Source organism: Phyllostomus discolor, chromosome 9 (assembly GCF_004126475.2).
Source record: "Phyllostomus discolor isolate MPI-MPIP mPhyDis1 chromosome 9, mPhyDis1.pri.v3, whole genome shotgun sequence".
Lineage (NCBI taxonomy): Eukaryota > Metazoa > Chordata > Mammalia > Chiroptera > Phyllostomidae > Phyllostomus > Phyllostomus discolor.
In genome coordinates this window covers 37,784,123-37,805,986 of record NC_040911.2, presented here as the reverse complement: position 1 = coordinate 37,805,986, position 21,864 = coordinate 37,784,123, and the positions used below count along the sequence as shown (strand labels likewise).

Here is a 21,864-nt window from a genome sequence, read left to right as displayed (position 1 = left end):
GCTGTCTTTCTGGGGAGACATTTCTGAAATGGGGAACACACACTGGATCCTCGAGAGCCTAGTGGGCCGGTGCTGCTCTCTGGGGATGCGTCTCCCTTGCTGGCTCGACCTCAACATAAACTCACTCTGGCCTCAGTTGCCTCTTCCCAACCGATGCTGAGGACTGCTGTCATTCTGCAGGATGAGACAAAGCACTACTCAATCCAGAAAGAATTCTCATGAAAACTTAATCTGCTGGAAAAACCCACTAGCAGAGAAATACAAACTCTTACCACATCTTCCTTATATGTCTGCACATTTCATTGCTTTTCTCTTAAATTCAGTCACTTTTTTCCTGCATCAATGCTTTTCATTACCAGTGGGAAGGGATCCCAAGATAGTTAGATTTCACATAGTTGACTTTACCAAAATAAAGGGAGAAATTTAAAAAGGTTGCTAAATGTTGCTATTTTTAGATTCTTAGAATTTTACTGAAATTCCAAGGAAGAAAAAACAATAATAATAGTGATAACAATACACAGTGACTGAGAAGGCACTTTCTTTTCCTTGCTGAGCATTCTGAGACCCAAGAACGGGACCAGAAAGATGGGCCACAGAGAGAAGCGTGCTGCCTTCTCTCAGAACCTGGAAGTGATGGAGCCGACATGACACCTCCTTGGAAAATGGTGGAGAATGGATCCTTTTGGTGAAAGGAAGAAGGTACCCCGGCTGACTTCTGAATGACGTCCCTGCCTGTGTATCTATCAGTTTTTCACTAAATCCAAATTCTCTTTTGTGGCCAATGGAACATCCTTCTGAGTCACTTTCTTTTTTTTTTTTTTTAAGATTTTATTTATTTATTTTTAGAGTGGGAAGGGAGAGAGATAGAGAGAGAGAAACATCAATGTGCGGTTGCTGGGGGTTATGGCCTGCAACCCAGGCATGTACCCTGGCTGGGAATCGAACCTGGGACACTTTGGTTCCCAGCCCACGCTCCATCCACTGAGCTATGCCAGCCAGGGCTCTGAGTCACTTTCTGAATATGCTGGCACCCAGTGGAGTCACCATGACATCACGGAGAAAGGCTGTACTGCTAAATGCCACTATGTTGCACTCCAAATGCCAGCACATTTTGTTTGGTATGTAGGTGGCCCAAAGAATGGGTACATGTTATGCCATTGAGGATAACAGAGTTTATTTTTAAATAAAAAAGAAAAAGGAGAGAGGGTGGAAGTATCCTGAGGTACTAAGGCTAGACGAATCCTTAATGGCTCATTTTATCCAATGTCTCACACTTAAGAAGGATTAAAAATCCTTCTATTTTTTTAATCAACTACAGAGAAGGTAATTATAAGCCTCCCTCAGAGTTTAAGAAGAAAAGAAAAACTACGACAAATAAAAAGAAGACTCGTGAAACTAGTGGCCAAACAGGCAAAGCCATGTACATAGGAAATGTCTTAAAAGACAAGATTTAAGCACCATGCTTCAAGTACTACTACTTTACAACTTCGGGAATGATTTACATGGCATAAAACCCACCCCTGTAAATGCAAAATTCAATTACTTTTTTAAATGAACAAATTTAATAAATCAATTTAAACGACGGTGCAACCATCACCACAACCCGGTTTGTGGACACTTCCATCACCCCATCTGCAGTCAGTCTCTGCTCCAAGTAACCATCAGTATGCCTTCTGTCTCTGCAAATTTTTCTTTTCTGAAAAATTTCACATAAATGGAATCCTATGTATTCTTTTGTGAGCAGCTTCTTTCCCTTAGTGTAATGCTTTTTGAGGTTCATCCATGTTGTGGCAACATATTAATAGTCCATTCCTCTTCGTTGCTGAATAGTATTGCATTGTATGTATATACTACAGTGTGTTTATACATTCACCCGTTGATGGACATTTCAATTGTTTCCAGTTTTTGGCTACTAGGAATAATGCTGCAATATGTATTCATGCTTAAGTCTTTTGTGACATATATTTTCATTTCTCTTAAGTACATTCCTAGGAATAATATTTCTGGGTTGTACAATCAGTTTGTGCTTAATCTTTCAAGAAAATACGAAGCCATTTTCCAAAGTGGCTATACCATTTTACCTTCCCACCAGTAATTTGAGGGTACCAGTTTCTCCACATTTTAACCAATTCCTTTTTGCCTATTTTTTAAAAATTATAGCCACCCTGTGAATTATAGTGCTATCTCGTCATGGTTATAATTTGCATTTCCCTAATGACTAATGATACTGAGTTACCTTTCATGGACATATGAACCATTCATACATGTATCTTCTTTTCGTTTATTGCCTAAAGAAATTACACTAGCCCAAGTTAAAAGCAGACCCCAGATGGTTATGGGGGGTTGCTTTGAGGTTTTCAAACTCATGACAAGGGACAGAAGGGAAATTCTACTCATTGCAAGGAAATCCTCACTTATGCTCCAGTGAGCCCAAAGCACTCAAAGCCCATGAACTTTCAGCTGGTCATCCTTAGCCAGTCCAGTCTCTAGGATGAACTGGCCTATGTTCTTAGGCTGGTCACCCTGTAGCTGAATTAATTCTCCAAGTTCTGGATGCTCAGTAACAGTACCATTGCAGGCAAATTTCTTCTTCACTAGTTTCTTTTATCACAATCATTAGCAATGGTCTTCCTGCTGTTTCTCTTTTGAATTTCTATCTGGATATAGTCCTCACTGCCAGCAGGAGGCAGATCATCACTCTTACCTGCACCAGCAATGGCTTCAGAAAGCTGCGGGGGAGGGGTGGGGTGGGCACAGAGAGAGCTCCAGGAAGAGGCTGCTGAGGCCTGGAGCAAGCGGCTCAGTGAGTGGGACCTATTGAAGTCTTCTGACCATTTCAAAATTGGGTTGTATTTTGTCTCACTGAAGTGTAAGAATTCCTTATATATTCTGGACATAAGTCTTTTACCAGATATGTGATCTGCAAATATTTCCTCCTAGTTTGTGGCTTATCTTTTCATTTTCTTAAGGGTGCCTTTTGAATTGCAAAATAACTTCATTTATCTATTAAGATAAATTAAGTGGAATTTTATCAATTATTTTATGGCTCATGCTTTTGGTGGCAAATCTAAGAACTCCGTTTAAGGTTCTTCCCATTTTCTTCTGTGAGCATTCTAATTTTAGCTGCTACATTTAGGTCCATGATCCACTTTGAGTCAACAATGAGAAGCAAGGGGCTAAGTAGGTTTCTGTTGTTTTGGCCTATGGCAGCGATTTTCAATCTTTTTCACCTCATGGCACACACAAGCTAATTACCAAAATTCTGCAGCACACCAAAAGATATTTTTGCCATTCTGACAAAGAAAAATAGGTACAGTTTTGATTCATTCACATTGGACAGCTATTGTGTTGGCTGTTGTCATTTTTTATTTGCCAATCTAAGGTTAATGCCCCTGACTAAATAGTCAGGTATTGCATGTTTTGAAAATTCCTGTGGTGCACCAGTTGAAAATCGGCCCATGGATATGACTATTCCAGCACCATTTGTTCAAAAGAAACTTCTTTCCCATTGCATGGCCTTGGCACCTTTATCGGGAATCAACAGATCATAAATGCCCATCCTTCCGCCAGTTCCACAATGTCTTCATTGTTCTAGCTTCATAGTGAGCTTTCAAACTGTGAAGTGTAAGTCTCCCCACTTGGTTGTCTTCTCAAAATTGTTTTGGCTATTGCATCACCAATAAATTCCAGGATCAGGCTGTGAATTTGTACAAAGAATCCTGCAGGGATTTTGATAGGCATTGAATTAAATCTATCAGTCAATTGAGAAAGAATTTTCATCTCAATTCATCTTAACAATATTGAATCTCTCCATTTATTGAGATCTTTAATTTCTCTCAGGAAGTTTTTGTAGTTTTCAGTGTACAAATCTTGCACTTCTTTGTTAAATTCCTATTTTTTCTTTTTGATGCTATGGTGAATGAAACTGTTTTCTTAATTTCATGTTGATGAATATGACTGTTCATACCAATATACAAACCTACAATTGCTTTTTATACAAGATCTTGCATTCTGAGACCTTGATAAATTATTGATTAGTTCAGTTAGTGTTTTCATAGATTCTTTCATGTTTTCTACATATAGGATAATGTCATCTGTGAATACAAACAATTTTTTTCTTTACTGCACTCTCCCAAACTTTCAGTACAGTGATGACTAAGTGCTAAGAGTGAACATTCTTGTGTTGCTTCGGACCTTAGGATAAAAGTGTTCAGTGTCACCATTAAGTACATTGTTAGCTGTGGGTTTTTCACAGATGCCTTTATAAGGCTGAGGAGGTCCCCTTCTATTACTAGTTTTCTGAGAGTTTTTATCACGAAGAGATGCTAATTTTGTCAAGTTGTTTTTCTGTACCTACATGATCACATACTTTTGTCTTTTACTTTATTAATAAATATATTACATTAATTTACACATGTTAAGCCAACTCAGTTGATCACGGTGTATGTTACCTTCTATATATCACCAAATTTGGTTTGCTAATATTGTGTTAAAGAGGAACACTGATCTGTATTCTTCTTACAGTTTTTTTGTCTGGCATTAATATCAGGGTAATTCACCTTGAAGAATAAATTAGGAGTTATTCCTCTTCCTCTACTTGCTAAAAATATTTCCTCTTTAAATGTTTGATGGAATTCATCAGTAAAGCCAGTTGGGCCTGGGCTTTTCTTGTGGCAAGATTTTTATTTACTGCTTAAATTTATTTACTTTTTATGAGTGTATTCAGGTTTTCCATTTATTCTTGAGTCAATATTTCTAATTTGTGTTGTTCTGGTAATTTGTCCCTTTCATCTAAGTTGTCTAAATTCTGGCATAAATTTATTCATAACATGAATAATATATAATGCTTTTAGTTTCTATAGGATCAGTAGGGATAACCTTTCTTTCATTTTTAATTATGACAATTTGTATCTTTTTTCTTATTTTCTTAGTTAGTCTAGCTAGAGGTTTGTCACTTTCGTTGATGTTTTCAAAGAACCAACCTTGACTTTCTCTGTTGTTTTCGTTTTCCATCTCATTAATTCCCACACTAAACTTCATCATATGCTTCCTTCTGCTCCCCCTGGGTTTAGTTTGCTTCCCTTTTTCTAGTTTCTTAACATGGAAGCTTAGGTTATTGATTTAAGACCTTTCTTCCTTTCTGATATGAGAGTTTACAGCTATAAATTTTGCTTTATGCAACAATGTAGCTGCATCCCATAAATTTTGATATAGGTTTTTTTTTTCATTTGGTTCAAAATATTGTCAATTTCCTCTGTGATTTCTTTTTTGCTTAACAGATGATTTGGAATATGTTATTTAATTTCCAAATAAGTGGATTTTTCTAGATTTTTTTTTCTGTTGTGAATTTCTAATTTAATTATGCTTATGGTCAGAGAAGATACTTAATATGACTTCAATCTTTTAAAATATGTGACTTGTTTTGTGACCCAGGATAACATCTATCCTGGAGAATGTTCCATATGTGCTTGAGAAGAATACACACCCTGTAGTCAATCAGTGAGACATCATATGAATGGCAGTTCCGTCAAGTTGGTTGACAGTGTTGTTCAAATTATCCATACCCTTCTATAACCTTGCTTTTCTATCTAGTTGTTCTATCAACTTCCAAGAGTGCCGTATTGGAATCTTCAACTACTATTGCTTTTCCCTTCTACTCTGTTGCTTTTTGCTTCATATAATTTGGGCTGCCGATGTTAAGTGTGTACACATTTATAACTGTTGTATCTTCCTAATGCATTAACCCTTTAATCATTATTAAACGTCCCTATTTTTCTCCAGTAATATTTCTTGTCATCAAGTCCATTTTATTTGATTTTGGTATAGTCACTCCAGCTTGCTCTCTCATGGCTGCTGTTTGCACCGTTATCCAGCTTTTTACTTCCAGCCTATCTGTGCCATTGAATCTAAGGTGTGTCTCTTCTAGACAGCATGCAGTTGGGTCTTGCTTTTTATCCAGTCTGACAATCTCTGACTTTTAAGTAGGGTATTTAGTGTATTTACCTTTAAATGTAATTAATTATTGACACGGCTGCTAGATATGAATATCCCAGCCTTTAAATGGGCATATCTTTATTTCTGGTTCGTATCACATCTTTGCTGTATATAGAACTCCTGGTTGGAGATTTTTCTTTCAGCATGTTGAATGTGTTATTTTTCCATTGTTTTCCACAATTTTTCCATTGTGAGAAGTCGTCCATTAATCCTAATTTTTTCCTATCCCTCTTTCCTCTTCATCCAGAATTCTTATTACATGTGTGTTGCTGGACTTGATGTTGCCCTGCATGTCTCTACACTCTGTTTGTATTTCTCCAATTAAAAAAAAGAACCTTTTTCTTTAGATTCAATAATTTCTTTTGTTTTACTTCCTGGTTCACTTAATTTTTCTTCTGCCTTCTCAGATCTGTTACTGAATTCCTCTAGAGAATTTTTCATTTCATTTCAGTTATTACACTTTTCAACTCCATATTTCCCATTTCATTCTCTTTTTAAAATCATTTCTATCTCTTTATTGAGATTCTGTATTCATTGAGTCTTTCTTTGAATTCTTTAAACATGGTTTCCTTTATATCTCTGAGCATATTTAAATAGCTGTGCCATAATCTTTTTCTGCAAAGTTCCGAACATGGGGACACTCAGACACAGTTCTTATTGATCACTTTTTTCCCATGTATAAATCATGCTTTCCTGTTTTCTGAATGCCTCTAATTTTTTGTTGAATACTGGATGCTTCAAAAAAAAATACTCTGGATTCTGATTTTCTCCCAGAGCACTGTTGTTGGTATCATTGTGCTTGTTTAGTAGTTTGCCTGGACTAAGTCTGTAAAGTCTGTCTCCCATACAAGGTACAGTTGCTGAGGTCTTCACCCGCCTTTTTCCTTGTTTTTATTTTGAGCCCACTTTCCTAGGGTCATCCCCATATCTGCAGAGCTTAGTGTTCTGGAGAAGGCTGGTCAGGGGGTTTGCTCACACTCCTAGAGCCAGAAAGACTTCTCTCTGCTCTTACTGTGTGTGGATGGGAGCACATTTGAATTTCAGGGGGTTTTCTTGTCTGCCCCAGCCTTTACTTTCTGCTGGCTCCCTCACACCTCCTCCCTGTGCACTCACAGGCTCTGTCGGCCAGAGGTGCGTGGATGTCTTCGACGCACTCCACCTCTGCTGCTTGTGCGCACAGACGAAGGTCAGTCTGCAATACGTGGAGAGTCGTCAAGCTCTCTCATCTCCGAGAACTACCTGGTAAGTCCCCAGCTAGACCACTGGTCCATCGCTTGTCCCAAAAAGGACTATAAAGTCCAGAAAGTGGAGTTACTGGCTCTTCCTGTTCATTTACCACTGACGTGGCCACTTTAACTGAAAATACTCCAAATGGAGTGTTCTGGAAGCACCGACAAGGCTGCTGGTTTCCACAGCCCGCCCTGCTCTGGTTAAACATCACACTGACAGAGCTGGGGAGGAGGGACTGGAAGCAACCTTAGGCAAGAATGCCACAAACTGACGCTGTTCCTACCCAAAGCTTAGAAGTTTTCATGAACAAATAAATGCTTCTCAGACTGTATGTCTTTGGTCAGTTTTCAGAGCGCTAAAATGGATGTATTTGACAGTTTTTGTCTAGCTTTCTAGTTGATTTGGGGGGAGAAGATTTGTCACCCGACTCATTCCATCATCCTGAAAGTCAGTATCTTAGCCATTCTTCATGTTCTGCTGGAATTAGGGTTATTAATGTGTTTTAAAAGTAGACCATGCAGGTGAAAATATCGCTGTGAAATCTTATTTTCAAAGAAAAATGTTTACCTTTGTTTTCCAGGGTGGAAAATCAACCACAAATATAGAGGCGCAAGTTTAAATGATTATTTCATTAGATTAAATTAATTAAGAAATACCACTTGTCAGAAGCAGCACCTAAGGGTCCTGCAACTCGACTCCTTCACAGGCACTAGAGGAATAAAGTGCCCCACTAGAGGAGCCAGCCCCGGGCGTCCCAGCTAAGGTCGAGTTGCCACAGCTGCCTTCCCGCTCCTTCTGTTTCTTCTTATTTCCCCACCGTCCCTCTCACGCTTCAACCATGGGTCAGTCAGATATACAATGGGCATTCTTACAATCATCCCATTTTTGAAGTCTTCATCAAAGTCCCCCAAACTGGTCATTTGCCTGTTTTCCTTCCTCTATCACCTCTGATGGGCTGAGGCCTCTTGGGCAAGTCAGTTGTGTTCGGAACATCCTCATGGCTCCCGGGAAGGGACATAAGAACAGCCCCGTGCATCCAGGGGCCCAGCCTCCTAGAACTGGAGAAGCTTTAAAGATTTTTTTTTTGGCAGAACCTCTCATGTTCAGATGCAGAAATGAGGCTCAGGAAATTAAGGGGGCTTCTGCAGGTCGCCTTCCAGGAGCATGACAAAAATGGTCTCAGAAATTGTTGGCTGAATGAGTGCGGAGTGGGCTGAGGGCCAACGACTAGAAGTGATTCCATGAAGACCAACCCTGTCTTTACACAGGCTCCAAGGACACTGGACACAGAGGGCCCTGGGATCGTTTTCCCCACCCCTCCTTCCCTCTTACCTTCGCAAAGAAAATCCAGGCCGCACACTGCCCCGGGGCCATAAGGCTTTTTAGCTTGGCTGTGCTGAACATGAGGAAGAATCCTAAAAACCCACTGAAAGGAGAAAATAGTTTTTTTGTTAGTGAGGCTTGTCTTCTTTGAGCCAATAGGTAACTGTTTTGTTATTTTACCAGTCAATTTCTAACTGTTACACATCTATTTCATCAGTGGTTTATAGTGACCTCTAGATAAAAACACCCCAACCTTAAAAACCCATTAAGCTCTACTTTTCTAAGAAGCTATGATGAGAGCATTGTAGTAAAGGTGGGGGAGGGCACAGAAATTTAAAAGAAAAAAAATGTGGAGGACAATAATTATGGGGCTTGCTGCTTGCCAAGGTAGAGCTTCAATCTTTTTCCAAGCAGAACAAACTGCCAGGAAGAGAAATCCAAAGGGAAATTCACTGTATGAGGACAGAGGGTCTAGCTGTAACTGTCCCTGGGTTCCAGGGGAGAATTTGAAAGGGGAGGGCAGCCCCAGTAACAGAAGTCCCCCAAACCAGGCCCACCCACCCAGAAACTGCACTTCAGAAATGATGCCTACGCCCGGTGTGTGACCTGAAGGAGCCCCTGCCATGGGGGCCTGAGGCTGGGGCAGCATCTCGGGACTATTCAGAGGTCTGCACCAGCAAGGCACGGACATGGCAGTGGGTAGGGCAATCATGGCCTGCACTGGATCCATTTTCAAAAGTGACATTGGGTGGCCAAGGCCAAAGCAAAGGGAACTCCAGCCAGAACGGTCACTCTTCCTGACATTTGGAGGCATGGTGACTGGGGAAGAAAGTATAGCAGAAAGACTGATTTCCTGTGTGTAACTTTCACTTGGAATTGAAAATTGAAAAGCAAGAGTCCCAGCTGGTGTGGCTCAGTGAGTTGGGTGTCATCCTGCAGACCAAAAGATCACCAGTTCGATTCCCGGTCAGGGCACATGCCTGGGTTGCAGGCTAGGTCCCTGGTTGGGGGCGTGTGAGAGGCAACCAACTGATCCATGTTTCTCTCCCATATTGATGTTTCTCTCCCTCTCTTTCTCTCTCCCTTCTCCTTTCTCTAAAAATCAATACAATCTTTCAAAGAAAAAAAATTGAAAAGCAAGAGACACGACTGCATTTGCACCCAAACCAAAGAGGCAAGTCTTATGAGCTGTACCTATTTGCACTCCGGAGGCCTCAAGTGTCACACTGCCATTTGACATTTATCGCAGGCACTGGTGTGTGGCTCCAACTTGAGCCTGAGCTCTGAGAGGGTGGGGCCTGACCTCAGGTTTCTCTGTGTTTTCCCCAACAGGGCCAAGCCTGGAGCCTTGGGCATCGTAGGTATTACATCAATGTTTCACAGGCTTACTTGGAAGCAGCTTGAATTAAATTAAGGCTAAATTTCACAGAAATGTGTGCCTTCACTTCATTAGATTAGATTAGTCCACAGCCACATTCTTGGGGCAGCCCCAGAGATACTCATTAGGCTTCCCTTGTGTGTACATCAGCCTGTTTGGCCTGGCTGACCCGCAAATTCGTTCGCATTGGCATCTGTAGTGATGGAAGGCTGGGCAGTTATGGGTCAAGACACTGAGTCAGTCATACCCAAAAGGCAAGGAGGCCCCTGTGGGTAAGCGGCAGGCTGAAAATCAAGTGACCTGAATTTCTGTTCTGGGCTGTGCTCATGACCCTAGTAACCTTGAGCACATCCCCCACTTATTTTTCCTTTTTCCCTTTTTCGATGGCCTCAGGTGCTGTGTTCTTAAAGCAGGAATGAGATAGTGGTCCCCATCCTACCTTTTGGAAATCAGAGATTTTCAGAACAGAAAGGTTCACCAGCCCCAATTCTCACTTTATTAAGCAAACTGAGGCACAGGTACAATTATAATCCAGGTTTCCTGGCTCTTTGAATAATTCTCCACAGCTCTTCAAACCTCACCACAGATGATCCTGACCAGAGAGGCAGTGTGAGATGGTGCAGGTGCGGTGGCCGTGAGGTTGGGTGTGGACAGCAAGACAGAGAGCCTCCAGGACTCTTCTCGGCGGCATCCACCCACTGCGTCCTAGGAGCTAACAACTTCACAGGCACGCATCCAACTCCCGGTACCGCCATCCCCTCCGGTCCTTTCCTCTCCTCTCCACCATGCCGGAGGGAGGGCACAATTCCGTGCTGACCACGCCCCTCAGCACAGACTGTTTTCCGGAACTGAGCGTCCCCTGGGTTTTGACCCACACTTTCATTTTCAGCTCTCCTCTTGCTGTAGAGGCAGATCTTAAAATCAACGGGGGAGTCCCAGAAGTGGAAGAGCCTGGGTTCCTTCTTAATGGGGTATCCAGATCTTGGCTACTAATACCATCCCCTCTGACCGCCACGACCCCTTCTAAGCTCCCCCAGAACCTGGAGGAGTCATGAGATGAGATGTGCTTAAAAGGGGTTAAGCTTGGTACTGAAGCCAGGGGGCAAAATGTGACAGAGAATTAAATCAATTCAAATTAACATTTCCAAACCTTTCAAATAAAAATTCCTGATTTTTCATGTTGGATTATGAGAAAGTTTCAGATTAAAAGAGGCAGAAATGGAGCCAGAATGCCATCCCACAAAGCCAACAACGATGGGCTGTGGACCGCGTTGCTCTGTTCCGAACAACCACAGCCCATCCCCCACCCGCTTGCCTGTGCTGCCGAGGACCCAGGGCACACAGGTCCACGGCACTGGAGCAGCACTGATACCCATGCCACACAATCCACGCCAAGTGGCAAGGCCTGACCAAACTGACAGGAACGGGGAAGATGAATTCTGTCAGCGTTCTCCTGAATTTTTCCTAGAATGATTGGCAAATCATTCTGAGGCTCATATGCAGAAGCAGACTCTGTATCATTGATTCCTTTGGTCCTAATACACCCCCACTGGAAATAGTGCCCAGCTACATGTGGGCTTTTTGACTCTCTGTGAAGAATCACTGCACGACGAGGTACAGTCCTATGAGTGTGAACACAGGCGGTTTGACTGTTATGTAGCAACTGCTCACGGTTTGTTGGCATTTTATGTGCAGGTGACCTGAGCAGATAATAAAATGGCCATCGTTTATTGGGCCAGACCCAATGCTAGGGCTTTAAATACTTTACTCAGTACATACGGTTACCCTGCATTGCTTTTATGTTTCCATTTTACAGATGAGAAAACTAAATGAAGGCTTGGGAGAACTAGGAAAACTTGACCAAAGGCCACACAATTAGGAAGCAGCAAGGCTGGACGTCAACCCAAGACTGGTTTCCCACCATATCAGAATACATGCTTTGAGACTGTCCACAGAACCCTTTCCATTCTGAGTGTTATAAAGTCAAGCAAAGGGAGTGCGGCAGGAAAGGGAAGTAGGATGGTTATAAACTTTTGTGTCTGTGATTCTATCCACTGAATTGGTCTAGATCCCTGAGTACTTCCCAAGGCCAACATTAATGATCACAGTGTTGCCCAGACATCTCCTAGTCAATGGTTTCCAAAATCTGTCCCTCATAGTTTTGGGGATCAGTTGAGGCTTTTTTTGGAGATTGTTCCCTCTCAGGAACAAGAGGAAGGCCAAGGTGAAAGCTGACAGGGCAGGACTATGGACCCAAATCTTCCCTTGAACTCTGCCAGTTTCATCAGTGTTACATACTGAAGTTAAAAGAATTGCTCATGAAGAAAAAACGAGTCGGAAATCCTCGCTCTTCAGCCAGTTTGAAACCCATTGCTGTGGCCTAAAATCCTCTGCAGGACAGGGGTCCTCCAAGGCCCCTGGCCAGCCCTGAGCACCCGAGGGTGTTCATAACAACCCACAGATGGCCCGGGGAGCTGCTCTCCTGCCCACCACCACTGCTACTCACCTGGATGACAGCAGTGACCCTGAACTTCAGGGAAAGGAAGACACCGCTGGTAGTACAGAAATGCCAATTAATAGAGCAAGGGTTTTGCGAGTTGAGATTACCTGGCACAGCAGCTGCCGTGGAATCTGTAGAAGTACAGGAACGGGAAGTCCAGAACGCTGAGGAGATCACCTGAGGGGCACAGCAAGGGAGAAACAGTGGCCCACATGCCCACAGCCCCCAGCAGCCCCACAAACTCGAGGCAAGGGCCTCGGGCACAGCAGCCCTGAGCTGCTCCGCACTGAGTTCACACTGGCATCCTTAAGTTTCTATGTTGTAGGCATTTTCTTATGATAATGATAATGCCCGTTTAGTGAGAGTCTGCCTTCGACAGGGCCCCATGCTAAAAGCTTTATGCACATTATCTCCTCCCATCCTTATAACAACTCTGTGAAGTTTTATTTCCTGTCTTTTCACTGGAGCTCAGAGAAGTTAAGAGATTTGTCTAATACTGCACGATTCTTGACCGATGGAGCCACAGTGCGAGCCTGTCACTTGCAGCCCTCGGGTCTGCCCTCTTTGCCAAGGCGGCCATCCCGCCAGCGGCAGAGTGCAGGACCCAAAAAAAGGCTTGTCTTCAAAAAGTTCTTCTATTCTTTTCTGCCTTATGGCTAAAAAAAGATTGTGAAAGCATGCCTCTGACATCTTTTTTTTTTTTCTTTCCATTTTTGTGTTTAATTACTGCACAAATGGTGCAGGGCCAGAATGACCATGCACACTCATTTGAGTTTAAGGTCCAAAGGGTACATTTATTTCTAGTGAAGTAAGTTCATTCTTTTAGTTCCACTTGATGCAAGAGGAAATAATCACACATATTGGCTGCTTCCCTCTCTGGAATTTGAACTTGGTCGCAAACAAGAAGTCAGGAGATTAAAAAAGCAGAAAGCCTTCCAAAAATGTCCAGAGAAAAGGAATTAAGCATTTCCACAGCAGATAGCTTAATCCTTCCAAATCTGGAATTTCTGAGGCCGGGAGGAGCCAGGCTGTCCAGGCCCCCAGCCTAGGTCTGCCTCTCAGTTCTGGACGGACTGGAGCGAGCGGGGATGAGTTTTCTGAGTGTTCACAGTACGTGAGGTGTGTGGTAGGATGTATAGAGAGTATTTCCTTCATCACCACTCTTATTAATCAAGAGTTTCAGGTCAAAAGACACATGGCCTGCCGCACTTCCTCAGAGACCTAGAGGACTGCGAATGACTCAGCCATCCAGTATTGGGAAGGAAAGTTCTAAATGCCATTCCTCTGGAAGGTTGGGTTATTTTTTTAATCACGACTATTGTTTTGACGCATTTATGCATATGTGTGTGTGTTTAACTGAAAGGAGAGGGTCTCATGGGATCTGGTTTTCATGCATCACGACAAAAGGCTAAGAGTTCTTGTTCTCTTTCTACCATGATTCCACTGGGTACCTTTGTTGTCCACTTGGGACCTATATTGGTGGAGGGACTTTGGAAAAGGCATCATCAGGCTCAGACATCTTGTGCATGAAGACCACCATCTGGAGTCCCCTTCCCCACAGAAGTGACGGCTAAGGTACCCTTGGGCACCCCAGTCCTAGAGGGAGGGCAGAACCCCCTGCTCAGGTGGTGGAAGGGGCGCCCGTGGAGGATTTGCTCAGTCCCTGTGGCAGCTATTGGTTGCCAGCCCTTTCCCAGTTCCCTCTCAGTGAGAGAAACTGCGGCGCGGTCCGTGTGATCACGAGGGACGGGCAGAGAGGGAAATGAAGTAAACGCAGGACCTTGTGATTCCTGGGCACTGCCTCTTCAGCACCCAGCTTTAGTCAGGCGGTGAACTACACTCACGGTGCATTGGCAATCTTTCCAGCCCAGCCCAGGCTGGGGGCAGGGGTCAGAGGTAGACAGGGAGAAGGATACAAAAAAAAAAATCACCAACCTAAGGAATTCATCAGTTAGATTAAAACCCTCACCAAAATCCTAACCACTGATCCTGTAAATTATTAAGAGAGAGAATAGCTCACTCTCTGAGCCATTGCTAAAACCGCCACATAGCTCTCACATGGCACTGAGCTGATTTCATGCCTGTTCTTCTTCTGAAACTATCAAGTCCTTAAGAGAGAGTCCAGCAGCTCTCCCTTAACTCATCACTTGCACCCACTGGGTTAGGACAAGCCCTGACACACAGGAATCACTACTCAACTGAGAGTATCCGCTTGTTTCCTTTGGACACAATGTTCTAAACACCCTCCAGTTGAATGCACCCTCAAGTTTTCTTGTGCCTTGCTGGTCCTCAATTTCAAACTGACCCAAATGCCTGACCTCTGATGCCTTCAGCCTGCCTTCTCTACTACCAAAGTAGCACTCTTAGCCAGACAGGGTGCATACCAACCTCTAAACAACCAAGGTTAACAACTGTGCTACAAATAGCCCCGAAACTGTTGTAGTGTGTGGCTGGCTGACCCCAACCACATGAAAACTAGATCCAGGAGCCTTAAAAATTTGTAAAGATGCTAAAACAACAACAACATCCTTGTACCATCTAGGGTAGAATTTGTGCACAATTTAAGCACAAATTAGGTGGCTCAAGAATCGTGACCATGTTTTGTGGCATCAACATGCAGCTGATGCCAAAGTCCGGGTTGAGCCTTCATTCCTGTGCTCCACAGCCAAAACTCTGCTGGATCTCTGAGTGAGGGAGTGAATCCTACTTTTCTGAGATCACAGACCATGAAATTGCCACGGTGAAAGTGTGGCACAATCTTACCGCATTCAAACATAATTGATATCTGAACATCAAGAAAATTTCCTCTCACCACAATTAGCCCTCAGAACTGGCAGGAAAATGGAAGGTCCATTCCAAGAAGTGATTAGTGCTGCTTGCTTTATCTCACACACGAGCAACAGACACACCAGGTACCAAGGTCATTTCTGGGTCAGATTCCTGTGGTTCTCCCAGCTTTTCTTGTGCCTTGCGATTCTCTCTCCTGACCACCACAGCTGAGGGGCCCCATACAAATATGAAATGCAAACTTCCAAACACGGGGGAAATTTCTCTTCTTTATTACTGCTTAAAACAGTCCTAGGGGAAGCAAAGTCCCCAGATTCTTGGAGACTCTGCATGAGGTTGAAAGTTTAGAGGGGGAGAAAGATTCCACCCAACAAGAAGGAAACCCAGTGCCTGAGTGGAAAAAGTGGCTGGGTCTGCACCTAGGACATGAAGAACTATCATCGACCTGATCCCAGCCATCACGTCCCAGTGCATCCCAAAGGTTGTAACCTAAGCCACATCATCTGCACCTGTAAGAAAGCATATCTTTCTGGTCACTTGTGAGCAAGTGAGAAGGGCAGCTAAATCAAATATGCCATTGAGTGACCAGGATCCACACCAGAAAAGCTAAAGTAAGACTGACAACAACAAATGTTGGTGAAGATGTGCAGCAACTAAAACTCTCATACATTTCTGGGTGGGAGTATAAAATGGTACAGCACTTTAGAAAATTGGAATGTCTTTAAAAGTTATAAATATATCTACTCTAAGGCCCAGAAATTCTACTCCTGGGTATTTATCCAAGAGGCAGGAAAACATGTGAAGGGGGGATTCAAAAAAACTATAATTATCTTCTGGAGGGTGGGCCTTTGTGGTACAGGCTTTCCCCACTAGCTGAGTGTTATAGGAACCCATCTGTATCAGTGTGCCAGCTGGTGTTGTTGTGAGAGGCTGCATTCTGCTTCAGTGAATTTTTTTGTTTTTGAAGACTCTTTCAGTGTGTCTGCCCATTTCATGATGGGTGATTTAGGCACACATCTACCCGTGCTGCACTGAGTGTTCAACAGTTTTTGACACAAACCTGCATGACCTCCATGTCCCACCCTCCCCATTCACCCTATCTCACCCTAAGTGACTTTTATTTTTGTTTCCCTGGATGAAAAAGGTTCTTGAAGTGAGATGTTTTGCCAATGTGGAAGAGGTGAAACAAAAAATGGCAGAAGCACTAAAAGACATCAAATTGACAAGTTCAAAAACTGTTTTGAGCCATGAAAAAAAGTCTTGACAGGTGTATTGCATCGAATGGAGAGTACTCTGAAGATTGTATGTTCATACAATGGCACACTACTCAGCAATCAAAGGGAATAAATAAGTGATATACACAACAACCTGGATGAATCTCTGAACACTATGCTGAATGAAAGAGCCGCATATGATTAAATACTTCCTATGTCACTCCATTTCTATGATGCTCTGGAATAGACAGAACTTTTCTATAGTAACAGAAATCAGATCAGTAGCGGCTTTTGGTGTTGGGTGAGCAGAGAATGACTAACAAGCAGTATGAGGCAATCTTTGTAGTGACAAAAACGTTCTATGTCTTGATGGGGAGTGACTTACACAGGTATGAGGCCTGTCCAGAAAGTATCCAGCCACATACTATGAAAAAGAGACATTTATTGAAGGAGATACAAGATACAAGAAACATTGTACAAAGGACAATGATGCCTCAGTCTGCTTCAAAGTAGGCACCTTGGGACCTCACACAGTTCTCTCAATAACATTCAGCTGCCCTGTCCCATTTTCCTGAATCTCACTTATGGTCTGAAATCTCTTCCCTTTCAAAGGTGATTTTAGTTTTGGGAAAAGCCAAAAGTCACGGGGCACCAAATCTGGGCTGTAGTGGGGCTGAATCACCTGGGTGGTTTGATGTTTTGCCAAAAATCTCTGCACAAGACACGATGCATGAGTGGGTGTGTTGTTGTGATGAAGCTGCCAATCACCAGTGGCTTTCTGAATCATCTGAATAGTTTCTACAGAGGAATGTTCAACCTTAACACAAAATCTGATATAGATTCATTGCTCTACTTGCTCAGTCATTTTTAATGTGATGGCCACACAGTACACATGCTCACTAAATGGCATCTACCACCCCCACTGACTAGTACAGTGAAGTCATCATTGTTCACACATGTGCATTCCAGTCCACTCTCCTTAGCTGCCAGGTTACATCGATGTTGTGCAAACCATTCTTGTTATATTAACAATGGTTGGACTTTTTCTGGACAGGCCTGTATATTTTAGTCAAAATTGGTCAAGCTGTACATTTAAGATATGTGCATTTCGTATATGTAAATTATATCTCAATTTTAAAATGTTTTAAAGGTGCTATAAAGTAAGATGCAAGTAAAAAAGAAGAGGTGAGAATAAACAAAAAACAAAAAGCCTTGTTTTAAAACGTCAGCAATTACTAATAGATCATTCAAAAAGGGACTGGACCTGTGGTCCCTGACTCTTTCTGTCTTAATTGCTGCAGGTGTGGGGAATGAGGGAGGTGCTCTCCCCGACCCACACTCAGTCCTGGCAGTGGACAGTCTAGGCAGAGAGCACAGTAAGCAAGTGGGAAGAAGTAAAGTGTTGTTCTGTCATAACAATGGGTAGGTTACCCACGGGTCCGATTAGAAAGTAGACAAATTGGCAGGAACTGGAATTGCCCAATCCCAGCAGCCCTTGAACACTTCTGTAGAAAGAAAATTTTCTTCAACCGTTATATTTGCTTCAACTTCACAGTCAACAGTATACTACTAGGAGAAAACAATACCAGGACCCATCAAAGAGTTTAGGGCAATGAACCTGAGTTTATAAAGCTCAGAAAACTGATCTCCCAGGGGTATTCTATATTGTGAACTTCTATCAGTGCGCATACCAAACCCCTACCTTAATCCCTAGCTGCCTTAGTTATCCACACTCACAAACGTAAGTGCTTTGCTGTGCCAGAATGCTTTTTGAAGTGCTGGGTCCTGCCTACAGCTGCACAGACTGGGTACCGCGAGACCTCAGGGAGCAGGACCACAACTGCCTGTGGTGGCCCAGGGGGGTTCTAGAAGTTAAAGCTGATCAAAACCTGGACAGTCTCCTTCCCAACAGCCAAGATATGGAAACAACCTAAATGTCCATCAATGAGTGAATGGATAAAGAAAATGGGGTATACACACAACAGAATATTTAGCATAAAAAATGGAAATCCTGCCATTCGTGACAATATGGATGCACCTTGAGGGAGTTAAGCAAATTGAGTCAGACAGAGAAAAACAAATACCATAGTATCTTACTTATATGTGAATCTAACACAAAAACAAAGCGAAAACCTGAACTCATAGGTACAGAGAGCAGACTGGTGATTGCTGGAGGTGCGGGTGCTGGGTGGGTGAAACGGGTGAAGGTAGTCAAAGGCACAAACTTCCAGTTATAAGATAAATGAGTGTGGGTATGTAAAGTACAGCATGGCGACTATGAGTTAATGATACTGTATCATATATTTGAAAGTTGCTGAGAGAGACCATAAAAGTTCTCATAAGAAAAAATACTGTAGCTATGTGTGGTGATGGATGTTAATTAGCTAAACTTACTGCGATCATTTCACAATATATACATACATCAAATCATTATGTTGTATATCCAAAACGAATACAATGTTAAATGTCAATTATATTTCTTTTTTTTTAAAGCAGGGACAGTCTCTTTTTATGTGGATTTCACAAGTAGATCCCACCTCTAGTCAGGATCATTTTGTTACTCAGCAGTCCTCATCCAAGCAGCATTCAAGGACCAGCCCCACCTCTACCAAGGTTTCAAGCTGACGATGCTTCCTTGACAGGGGCTGACAGGAGAAGCAGACACTCGTGTTTAAGACACCTCGACACACAATTTGTAAAAGTTCCAGGAACCAACAATCATGATCACGGCAACCACACACAGAGCACCTTTATAAAAAGAGCGCCTTTGGGTTACTTAACACACCTAATTTGAGGTACGGGGCCCTCATGGGTTAGATACTGAACTTGGTGCTGGTCTGGGTGGAAGTCTCCGGACTCTTCTGGAAGGCTGACACTGGTTTGTTTGTACATAACTCCCACCTGCCTTCCCCAGGCCCATGCAGAGCCCTGCTATGGTGGTTACTGAGGCTCACTGGACTTCAAGGGGGAGCCTCAGCAACAAACAGCAAGGTAGGCCAAGGTCACCTCTGCCACTGACAGAAGACTCCCAGCCAGGCCCATCAGCCCAGCAAAATCCTTCTCAGAAGCCACTTCCTATCTCCAGCCTCTTCAAAGCTACCACCCCAGCTACCCGAAAACTGCAACAAACCAAAGCCCCAGCCAGAAGTCCTTCCAGGGCACACCACACCTCTCTCTGATGAATCCCACACTCCCTGAGTGTGGGACTCCCTCTGATGAATCTCAGACTCCCTGAGCTGCCCACCAGAGACCTGCCGTCAACCATCCACCATGTGACGTGATCAAAGCCTGCAGGAGAAGGCATGAGAAAAGAACATCTGATGTCTAATGTCCATTCTTTTTTTAACTTAAAATATAATTGGGAGAAAAATTAATCCTTGCTAATATCATTTTCAGGCATAAATGAGCTCCAAACAGGTTCTCAAATAAAAGAGATTTTCTTTTTTTAATCCCCTATACAATTTTTTGTTGAGATATAATCCAAATACTATAAAGTTCACCCTTTCAAGGCTTACAATTCAGTGGTTGTTAGTGTGTTCACAGGGTTGTACAACTGTCACCACCACCTAATTCCAGGACATCTTGCTCACCTCCAGAAGAAACCATTGCCTATTTTAAATTACTCTTCAGCCCAAGCCACTCTATAACTTCAGGCTGCTGACTGCTTCGTGTTCAGGGGGTAACTAGGTGCTCAGGGTATTGTAGCTTTGACCTGAAAGTTTAGCAATTACTCAAAGTAAAATGTGGGAATGTTGCCTAAAATGTATAAATGATTCCCAGCAGTCTTCATGTTTGGGCACTGGTGAACACCATGCCCTCCTAACCAAGAGAATCTCCAGAAAGAAATTTAGGGACATCGGACAGAAGTATTCACTCACTCAAGAGACTTTTTAATAAAGTGTAAGGTCACTAAAAAGGAAGTGTTTAAAAAGAAAAACCTGGACAGAAGGTCAGGAGACAGACCTAAACTCCAGTTTCCCTCTGCTGCTCGCCTCCTCTGCATTATCTCAGTCACCTCACTGAACAACTCCGCGTTTCACTGCCTCGTCGGTGGAATGTGGTGGTGCCCTGCGTAGTCAATCACCAAGGTTCCCTCCAGCTCCGATAATCATGAGTAACCAATGAACAGGCATAACCTGTTAGGTGAAAGGCAGAGGGATTTCTTTAGGTGAAAATGATTCACCAAACCCACTAGAAATCACTCAGGGAATAAATGAACATATCAACCAAGGAGAACCAGCAAACAGAACTTTCCAAAGGCCATTGACTAAAACGCATGTCAATGGGAGGATGCTTAGTAGGCTCTTAAGTATCTGTCGGGTGGCTAGATGAAGGAATGATGTGAGGCATGATTGCAGGCAGGTAACCAGCAGTGTGGGCAAGCAAAAACTGTTTAGGGATAGCACCATGGTTTCGTATGATTTCTTCTTTTACAATACAAGTGACAGGCTTTCACCAAATAATCGTGGAGAAGGCACTCAACAGCAAACATCACAGCTGTGAGACAGCGCCCAGCTGTGGAAGTGGGCAGAAAATAGCAGATGTGTTTCAGTGTGGGCACATGTGGAATGATGCGTTGAGAGAAAAGTAATTCTAATCATCCTTACACAACACGAGTTCTATTTTGTCACGTACAATCTAGAAACAGTATCTGAGTCACTACCAGCAATTCCCTACGGATACCAGTTCGAATAGGGTGAAACAGCTCAAAACACAAACAGAATGCTGTCATTGTTTTGGGGCACAATACAAGAGCCAAAAGAAGCTTTAACTATAAAAAGTCCACTTTTTTCATCTTACAGATAAGGGAACTGAAGCCCTGAGGGCTTGGGAAAGGCCTTACCATAGCAAATGGTCAATAAACATTAGTTTAAGGAGGGTGGCCAATAAAACATGTATTTTTAGCTATACCACACACAGATATTATTGCTTTGTCTTTAGCATTGACTTCAAAACCTTTCAAGGAAAAAAAATCACAATGGAATAGAATTATTGTGGGCAAATCCTGAATCTGAAAAACAAGTATGGAGTAATTAATGCACCAACAAAGTGAAGGAAAGTTTTAATACTTGACTTTCATCTGGAATTATGAAGATGAGATGATAACAGGCCCTGGGTAGCTCAGTTGGTTTGAGCATCGCGATCCGCCAAGGTTGTGGGTTCAATCTCCACCAGGGCACATGCAAAAGCAACAAACGAATGCATAAATAAGTGGAACAACAAATCACTGTTTCTTTCTCTCTCTCTCTCTAAAATAAAATTAATAAATAAAAAAGATGAGATGATAACAGATGGTAAAAGGATGTCAATTAGAAATAAGGTAAATTTGTACTTTTTCACCAAATCTTTTGGCATTACAACTGAAAAGCCATTCTAGATGCTTAAAGAAGAAATCAGAAGAGGACACACAAGCCCTAGATTACTTGGCAGTTATGAAA

The 21,864-nt window shown here is 42.7% G+C and overlaps 1 protein-coding gene across 3 annotated transcripts in view; it reads right to left on the bottom strand.

The window, feature by feature from the left end:
• Positions 1-21,864, bottom strand: part of TMEM241 (transmembrane protein 241) — a 115,283-nt gene that overhangs the window by 41,654 nt on the left and 51,765 nt on the right. For all 3 annotated transcript variants that reach the window (XM_036009210.1, XM_028524386.2, XM_036009211.1), the window contains exons 12-13: positions 12,533-12,602; positions 8,557-8,650 (exon numbers count right to left, since the gene is read on the bottom strand). In XM_036009210.1, the coding sequence (XP_035865103.1) occupies positions 8,557-8,650; positions 12,533-12,602 (164 nt within the window). The remainder of the gene's footprint in view (positions 1-8,556; positions 8,651-12,532; positions 12,603-21,864) is intronic.